The sequence below is a fragment of the Microtus ochrogaster genome, linkage group LG3 (assembly GCF_000317375.1).
Source record: "Microtus ochrogaster isolate Prairie Vole_2 linkage group LG3, MicOch1.0, whole genome shotgun sequence".
Lineage (NCBI taxonomy): Eukaryota > Metazoa > Chordata > Mammalia > Rodentia > Cricetidae > Microtus > Microtus ochrogaster.
In genome coordinates, this window is record NC_022029.1 from 37,945,619 (window position 1) to 37,955,404 (window position 9,786).

Consider the following 9,786-nt stretch of genomic DNA (forward strand, 5'->3'; position numbering starts at 1 on the left):
CACCACCACCACCACCACCACCACCACCACCACCACCACCATGCTGCAGTTCTGAAACAGAGAACACAAAAAGACCGGATGGTAGTCCTAGATCCATGCTTATCAATGACAGACTGTCCTTAAAGGAAATCTTTTATAAAAATATGTCGTTTTTATAGTCTTAGCTATAGTAGGCACTCAATGAGTGAGCAACAGATCAGGAAGAAAGGAGAGATATTGGTGTGTTGACCTTATTTTCTCTGTGTGTATGTACACACACACTTATGTTTGGAGCCCAGAGCTCATTATCAAGTGTCTTCTTCCACTGGTCTCCACCAGGCTTGTTTTGAACATGGCTGAACCTGGAGCTCAATGACTGGCCAGATAGGCTGGTAATGAGCCTTCAGGTTCCTCTTGTCTCTGACACGCAGGGCTGGGATCACAGACATACACTGAGATGCCCAGCTTTCTGTGTGGGTGCTGCACACCCAACCTCATGTTCTCGTGCTTGAGTATCAGGTACTCTACCCACGGAGCCATCTTTCTCAGGCCCTGTTTTAAGAAATCTTAATGCCAATGGGAGTTAGGGATGATGTCCAAAAGAAACTTAGGTAAATAGTTAGGACTACTGAATATAAAAGGTTTTAATAGGATGCAGGAAAAAAAATAATGTAAGGGAGAATTTTGGTCCAGATGAGTATATACAAAGCTGCTACAACGGGGAAAAGAACCAAATGCTCTCCACGACTACAGGGAGCTATTTCAGTACAACCAAGAAGAGGAAGAAGGTGAGGCACAAACGCGCAAGTGACAGGTTGGTTGTGGATGGGTGTGTCCTGAAAGGACCAGAAGATCTACAGGCAGGTAGGTGAGGAACAAGCAGGAGGGGGCTGGGCAGCCACCATGTTAGCAAGCTTGGGCTGAAACGGATGGTATGAACAGCTGGTGTGTGGAGCAAACAGCTACCATTTGCTAGCTAATAAAAGTCGCTTGGCATTCGTTCCCTTAATCCTCAAAATACCCCAGTACTTAGGTCCTGGTGTCCGTCCTCTGTAGACGAGGGCACTGAGTAAAGCACTCCTCCCAATCCCTCCGATGTAGTCAGGATGGCTCACAGGAGCAGAGAGACAGCGGCAAAATCCATGCATCAACTTGTGTGCGATCAGACAAGCTGGTAACTTTGGTTTTAAGCCTTAGGTTTGGCGGGGGGGGGGAGGGTGGTGGTGTGGTAAGTGGACTGCCAAGACCAAGCCAGGGCCAGGCAGCTCAGTATGACTAGATTAGACAGCCCAAAATCCAGAGGCATCCCTGATCCCGAAGGGTCTCTGCTTCTTCATCTAGCTGCTCAATGTAGAGCAAAGATGGAGAACTGAGCATGCCCTGACAGAAGGCAGGGACCCCCTTCTTCTGTGTGACCGACAGCTTGAATCTTTAGGAAGCAGAGAAGTGTTTTAGAAAGAGTTACTCTTGGAAACTCCAGCACTGGGTATTTTGTTTTGTGTTTCAGCAACTGGAGATTTTCCCTCATGTCTCATGCTCCATTCACCACGGTGGTCCGAACATTTAACGCATTATCTGAACCATGGCAGGTGGTGAAGGAAAGTGGGAAGACTGGATATCTCTAAAAGTATGTAAATTTTGCAAGTACTGAATGTAATATTTTTATGTAAAAAAATCACAGGCACAAAATACAACATTCTCCTGTATCTATTTCTTTCTAAATGTAAACGAAAAAGGAAGTTTATGGCAAGCAGTGTCCATAGTGATGCCGCTGAGAGCATCAGGCTACAGATGGGCAGAGCACATGGGGGCAGCTTTCTCAGCCTCCCGCTTGAAAGCCTGGCCACTGATGGAGGAAGGTCATTGGCTAATAAAGAAACTGCCTTGGCCCCATCTGATAGGGCAGAATTTAGATAGGCGGCATAAACAGAACAGATTGCTGGGAGGAAGAGGAAGTGAGCTCAGCAATCATGCAGCTCCTCTCAGAGCCAGGTGCGATGAAGCAAGCCGCCAGGTCAGACATGCTGAATCTTTCCCGGTAAGCGCACCGAGTGGTGCTACACAGATTATTAGAAATGGGCTAAATTAATACGTGAGAATTAGCCTAGAAGAGGCTAGATATAATGGGCCAGGCAGTGTTTAAAAGAATACAGTTTGTGTGTTGTTATTTCGGGGCATAAGTTAGCTGGCGGTCAGGAGCTGGGTGGCAGGAACGCAGTCTACAGGCCACAACAGCCTTTCGGTTGCCTCGGTGACAAAGGTTCAGTGGAGTAACAGGAACCTGCCATGGCTGTGGCTGGGTGGCCAAAACTTTGTAACAAAGCTCAGGTGAAGGGCGAGCGAGGCAGCTGGAGAACGGGATTCTGTATTTTTAGGTCCGACCCCATACTGAGAAAGAACGTGTAGCTCGAGCGGCTCCGGGAGACTGCAGTGTAAACACTCCATGACACAACTACCAATTACCGTGGTGTTAGGAAGACAAGGTTGGCGATTTATGTAAACACACGAGGCTGCCAAGGCAATTCCCCAGCAGACTTGGCTTTCCCAAGGAACGTCTCAGAGGCAGACATGCACACAACAGGAGCTGATTCTTACAGGGTACAGAAAGCAGGTGCAGGAAGGCAGGACCACCCCAGGCGGCGAGGCTCACCTGACAACCCAAGACTGTAACAACTGCCAGTACGTTGGGCTTCTAAAGCCTGGAAGCAGTAACCCAGCATGCAGAGGGCAAGGCGGTAGTGTGGGGCCGGAGAACACGGCACTATTCAACTCCTAGATGCATTCTATCATTCCTCAGAGATACTGGCACAAACGAGGACTGGTTACAGTTGAGAGGCACCTTAAACCAAGAGAGCTGATACCCCAGGAAGTGTACGTTCTCACCATTAGTAGGCCCAAGCCTCTAAGCCCAGGATAATTATACCCCGAAGCCCACAGAGAAGTTGCTTACTATAGAATCACTGTCTGTGTTTGGGAGAGATCAGAGATGATAGGGAAAGATTGCAGAAAATAGGCCAAATGTCACTCAAAAAAGGCAGAGGATTCCAAAGTACCTGAAAGTAAGTCTGGGAAGAACAAAATAAGAGTTGTCAGTGAAGGAATCTTGTGGGTGCAATGAGCCTTGAATTCAGACAGGACTGCAAGAATGTGGGCCAAGACCTTGTGGGGCCGGAGCTGACATGTGCCATTTGAGGATTAGAGACAATGTTCAGTGTCATGACACAGGAAGTTCTTTGTACTATTGGGTTCTGTCCTTGTTTCTCTGCAGTTTAATTTATCTTAATTCAGCAATTTAGGAGGACATGTAAGTTGTACTTATTTACCATAAGCTGGGAGGCATAGGGCATAAGATCACACTATCAAGATTAAAAAAAAACAATTTCATCTACTTGGAAAATGGCTTGAAACTATTAGCATAATTTCTTATATTTGGCCCTACGTTAATAGAATTCAAAAACTGCAACATCTTAACATAGAACAGATAAGCACCTAACAGCAGCTGACCTAAAAACACTTAGGGGCACTTGCTGCTTATAAACTCACTACCAACCCACAAAGTGCAAACAAATCGCGGATGCAAACACACGTGAGAAACAGCACTCAATTCAGACTAAATTCTGAGTCTTGTTCTGTTTGTTTCTCAGGCACATTTTAGATAAAGACAATGCCAGCCTGTCTGTCAGAAGGTAGAAAAGACCAAGCTCTAGAAAGCATGCCACATAGGTGATGGAGAAGGGGACTTTGGATGTGTATTCTGGTTGAGGAATTAAGAGAATTCAAAATAGTTCTAACACCTGTGGGATGTATTTTCCCCTGTGGGAGAAATCTATTATATTCTGTCTAGTTTCAGAGGTCACGGCTCTGGGGTCAATAACATGAACAAGCTCTTAAGTTCTTAAGCTCTCTCCCTATGCGTGTGTGTCGGCCTGTCTATTCTGTCTGTCTGTCTGTCTGTCTGTCTGTCTGTCTGTCTGTCTCTGTGTGCATGTGTGTGTGGGCTAGAGGTGTCTTCTCTATCATTTTTCACCTTATTTTTGAGATACGGTCTCTCAGGGAACCTACAACTCATTTTGTCTAGCCTGACTGATCAGCAAGCTCCACAGATCCTCTTTGTCTGTCTGTCTGTCACAACCCCAATTCCCCAGGACTGGGGTTACAGGTGCATGCCACCACACCCAACTTTTACATGGCTGCCAGGGAACCAAACTCTGGCCCTCATGTTTCCGCAGCAAGAACTCTCTCACTGAGCCATCTCCCAGGTCCCGAGTGAAGCATCATTTTTTTTTTTAAAGGATTAGGGCTGCCATGTACAGAAAGGGGAAAATACAGTGTTCTTAGTCAGCTGATGACCATGGCAGGGGTGTTCTAGGTTGCCCACTTAAGGATAAGGCTATGAGGCTGCACTCCCAAGCCACTCAGGGCTGCAAACGCCTCTCCAACACCAGCTACAAGGAGCTATCAAGCCCCACATGAAAACGAACACAGTGAGATCCAGACGGGAACTATATGGCAGAGCAGGGCATTCCCTAAGTGACTGCAAAACTGTTTATGCTAAGCTTACCACCCACCCCCCCTTTCTTTCAGGCTGTCAAGGCGATGTCTGAACAGGAGTGAAAAAGATATTCAATCATATAATATGCTTTGACAAGATCCTATTAGGCCTCCGGGGGAAAACCCATCTGTCTACTTACTGTTTTTGCACTGACAGGTTCGACAGCCATTGTGATCCAGTTTGAAGCCGTAAGTGCAGTCCTTCTCCTTCAGAGTGCAGTTTGATAACTCCCCACACGCAGGTGGATCAATCGTGATGTAGGTTGGTTCTAATGACATGAAAAGAAGAAAAAAAGAATCAATGAAACATGTTATTACCTCGTAGATAGCATTCAATCTCCGAAATCCCACACTACAGTAAGTACAAAAATCCCATCAATACTTCTCCTCAGATCCGAAACTTTTTACAATACTGTACTGTCATTAACTCACGAAACGGTATTTTTATTCAGAGTCTCTGATAATGCAAATATTTCACTTCTATTTTTCCTAGTGGGTGGGAAAAGCAGGACGCCACAGATGAGAGGCGAGCACTCTACCGTGGAGCGGCCTGTGGAGTGACTTCCCTGTCGCTCCACTGTTCTATAGTTCAGCAGTCTGTGCCCTTTTTTGCTCCCCGCAAACAACATTTTCTGGCAGGTCATCACTACAGAAACCAGACAAGTGAAGTTAAAATAAGCTACTTAAATGTCCCCGTTATTCTATTTCTTCCTGATTTTTTTTTTCTGAGTTCATGTATTGCAAGTGTATGCTATATGTGTGCATGTTTGCAGTCTATGGCACATGCGTGTATGGGTGCATGCCTGCATGTAGAGGCCAGAGCTCAACGCTGCCTATGTTCTTCCGTCACTATCTACATAGTTGGAAAGTTTTGTTTTGAGCATGGGTGTGTGTGTGTGTGTGTGTGTGTGTGTGTGTACGTGCACACATTTGTGGACGTGCACATGTGTGGATGCCGGATATCAGCGTTAGCTGTCTTATCTTCCTTGATCATTCACTACTTCATTTTTTGAGCTCTCTCCTTGAACTTGGAGCTCACTGATGCCACTAAACATGATGGTCAATGAGCTACAGACATCGCTTGGCCAGGATCTGTCTTCCGTCTCTGTCCTCCCAGAGTTGGAGTTATAGATGCACACTTCCCCTGGCCTTTTTTTTTTTTATTTATTTCATCTTTTAATGGGTACTGGCAATTACACTCAGGTCCTTATGTTTGTATGGCAAGCATGCTACCAACCAGCAAGCCATCTCCCTAGCTCCGTGTGTAATTTTTAGAATGATCAAGACATAACTGTCAATTTCTCCCCATTCCGCAGTACCTGTCCTTTATGTTAGCATTTTTTAAAAATTAATAGGCCAGCTATGTTTTGGAGAAGAACACCCGAGTTTCTTTTGTGACTCTATCACTTATGACATGATATGAATGGATATCAGTGGCTAAGGGCTTATGCCCTGGAACCAGAGCCTTGTGAGAGAGTCATGAACAGCAAGGATCAGCTTCTATTCTGGAGGAATCTACCATGTCGGGAGGGGGGCACTTCCCCTCCTCTTCCATTCTAAGAAGGAAGAGCTACTCTGGACACGAAGAGCATCCTCTGGCATAAGATATATATTTGTTTCTGTATTCTACATGTGCTGCTTGCAAGTACCGTGAAGCGTCACCGAGCTCAGCTGGGGTGGCTGTTACCGTTATCCTCTTGTAACACATGAGAAAACTGAGGACTTTGATATGTTCATGGTCACTGCAGGATCAGGCGGTAGACCTACGATTCACATCTGGGCTTGAGAAGCTCTCTTGACATCAGTGCAGTACACAGCTGCACTGACGGTACCTGCTCTGTGGTACACTGGGAAGAGACGTTTACGGAACGCTATGGGCACTAGGAACAGAACTGCCAAAGGAAACAGACACTGCTGTACTTACACATCCTCTCTTCAACCCAAAGATGCCTGAACTTCTTCAAAGCAAGGCTTTTCTCATGGTATCTTTGTGAAATGGCCAAGTACAGAATGTCTCTACCTACATTTTTGTAGATGGAAAATGTGAGATACAGAGCGTAAGTGGCTTATCTAGTTTACATAGCAACCCAGTAGCAGGCTGGGAATAGAAGGGAGCAGCGGTTCCTAGTCTGCCTTTCAACACGCTATCCATTCGTCCACACTGTCTTCTCAAGTCTCCTCTCCCGCTACTAAGGAAGAGAGATCCAAATACGTGTGACCGCTGCTACAATCAGGGGTTCTGATTTTTTTATTTGCTTCCTAAGATGGGACAGTGATTCAAGTCTTTGGATATCGGAAACAACATTGACCTGTTCACAAGATGTTCCTACCAGCATTCTCCTGGTGAAAGAGGCCAGGATGAGGGATCATGCTTTCTCCACTTCTACTGTAACGTGGCTTAATAAATGGATCTTCCTGAGAGTTTTATACAAACTTCCCACCGGCATTAAAGTTCTCTTTTCCTTCAATGACTAGTCTTTCTGGTAGGCAACTGTAAACACCAAGGAGTACAATTTAAGCAAGTTTTAAGCCATCCTGATTTAGATGCAGGGATACCTCTGTCCCGCATTCTCTTAAAATTTGTGATGAACATCTCTAGTTTCCAGACTTCTTAAAGTCACCACTCTTGTTTGTCCTCCCCAAATAATAGTTCTGTTCCAGCCCTCATCCAAAAGACTGCCAATGTTATCTCGAAATTATTCTAACTGTGTTAAGTGTAAAACAGAAAAGAAAACATGTATCCGCTCTAAGTAAGCCACATTAAAGATTACCCCAGCGAGGAAGGCGTGTTATATTCTAGAGAGTTAACAGAGCAATGAGTGGGGGCAGACTCTGAACTTCACAGACGCTGCTTCAGCAGACAGCTAGTGGGGAAGGAAACATCTTGTGCATATTCACACTAGATCCTTGCATTCTTTCCTGACATTTGAGATGTGAACTCCAAGAGAAGCTTTTACTTTCAGGGAATATATTATGGGAAATACATTTGGGAAGAGCAGCGTCACTGAAGAACATGTAACAGTCCCAGAAAGGGACAGGGTTTTACTTGTACTGAGTTCTAGGGGTGTGGTAAGAGAACATGGTTGCCAAGTGCACAAAGACCATCTTCCCCCTCCAAAGGTACTGCTCCTCAATAGTGACACATAAGTTAGTGTCTGGTGTTGTATGATCAGTGGGCAGGATCAGGAGTCTGACCTGAGGCGAGGAAGGGAAAGAAGAATACAGACCAGGATGTTTGAGGATCTGAACACAACTGACTTGAGGACCCCGTGTTTTATTCAGATGCCTGAAGCAGCTGGGTGTTTCCCAGATGTGCTGCACACCAGCTGGGAGGGTCCCAGATGTGGTGCACACCACCTTTCTCCAGAGCAGGGGATATGTTCAACGTGTTCACCTACAGCATCCAGATGTGGTGCACACCACCTTTCTCAAGAGCAGGGGATATGTTCAACGTGTTCACCTACAGCGTCCAGCACAACAACCTTTTGTTCAGCTGGACAAATGAAACTTAAATGTACAGAAAGGTTGCTGAGTACTTACAGAGTCTAAAATGTCCATTTAAAATGGTTTAGGTAGAGTAAGCCGTTCCAGATGAATGCCTTGAAGACCTTAGACAACATGGTCATATGCAAGAGGTAAAATATTATTTTAAGCTTCTAAAATTCACATTTTTCCATTCTTCCTCTTCCTTGTATTAGATGGAAAATACTGGCAAGTATACACATTGCAAAGTCAATAGTTAATATGAAAAAACAGAGAAACTCAATAAATCGTTTATATTTTGAAAACTGTCAGTTTACTCTGGAGTGACTCAATTTCCGCTCAGTAGATGAAGCTGAGCCCATCAATATTTACTGTGATATAGTAACCATTGACACTTAATTTTTATAAGCCATCTTAATATCTGGCACCTCATTTTATTACCTTTACCAAATAAGTATATCATTTCTATTCAAACACAAACCGGAGCGAAGTTTAGAAGCTTTTTGGGTGGTAATCTGTGTCTTGTGTCTTTGCTGTTGTCTATGTCCCTGGAATAACTGCTGAATTTTAATAGACACACGGGCAGGCGACAAGCTGTCTTCCACTGTTTTATCTGGAATCACAGAATATTGCCTGCTAGCACTCCCCGAACATTAGCGTGTTCAGTTCCTTGCATGTGAGCCTATACAATAATTCAATTTCTATGAAATCCTTACAACAAAAACATCCAACCATGAACGGGACACACACACAAAAAATGCTGCTATCATCAACCAGAGTCTGCCTTCCACCCAACATATTAATATGCAATCTCAGAACTATCCTGTTACTATGTCTTTCTTTTGTCTTGTCTTTTGACTAAGGAAGTATGGTTAAGAAAGTTTAAGTCTAATTCTTTATTCTGAATAATGAACTCAGAAGCGAGGCATTTCAGAGCATGCTGAACTAGGTTTTAATCTAGGTAAGTTCTTAGTATAAAAGAAGTGATTTTGAAGAGTATCGAACTATAGCTGTGTACAGAGAACGTATTAGTGAAATATGTGAAGCATGCATTTTTGCTTGGCTCAGAGTCACAATATCCTGGAGTTTGTGTGCTCGAGATGGCTATTATTCCATCCTTTGCACTAGTGGTCACCGCAGCCCTTTGTATATGGAAATCATTTCCTGGACCTTGGCCTGGTACAGGGAATTCTCATTTACACTCTACAGTTTGTGCTCCTGGATGATGGGAGGGTATGATGTTGAAATGATGTATCAGATAGTGCAAGCCTTCTAGAAGGGCAATGGTAGTCCTCTGCCCTCAGCAAGTTTAGATAACAGAGTTGGGCTGAACAGAGGTCCAGGTAACGCTTCTGGAGCTTTTCCTATATATGATGTCTACTGACATCAACTGGGTAGGAGATGGTTAGGCATCTCCTGTCTCCTCTGTGAGAGTAGGAAAATGCTTGCACGAGGCAGGTTTTGGCAAGGGATAATCCAACGAACTGATGCTTACAGGATCATTCTGAAAGTCCATCTCATCTCATCTCCAGCTGAGGAAGAAGGCTGGAAAGAGCAGGAAGTCACTGCCTCTGTCTGCAACTATTTCTAAAAGGAACCCTGGAACAGCTTCATTGTGGAGAAGAATTCTAGAAATGGTTTCTGAGCCTAGAAGCAACAAAGAACATAAAGTGGGTGTTTGTCATTTCTACATGACAGTTTCTGTTTCCTACACTGCCTCTGGGTGGGAACCATCACTCTCCTAAACCTGATGTTTTTTCCTCAGTGACTTTT

The 9,786-nt window shown here is 44.6% G+C and overlaps 1 protein-coding gene across 3 annotated transcripts in view; it reads right to left on the reverse strand.

Annotated features, from left to right (window-relative positions):
• The window catches only part of Crim1 (cysteine rich transmembrane BMP regulator 1), a 177,055-nt gene that overhangs the window by 35,927 nt on the left and 131,342 nt on the right, over positions 1 to 9,786 (reverse strand). For all 3 annotated transcript variants that reach the window (XM_005360785.2, XM_013351355.1, XM_026785964.1), the window contains one exon: positions 4,671 to 4,799. In XM_005360785.2, the coding sequence (XP_005360842.1) occupies positions 4,671 to 4,799 (129 nt within the window). The remainder of the gene's footprint in view (positions 1 to 4,670; positions 4,800 to 9,786) is intronic.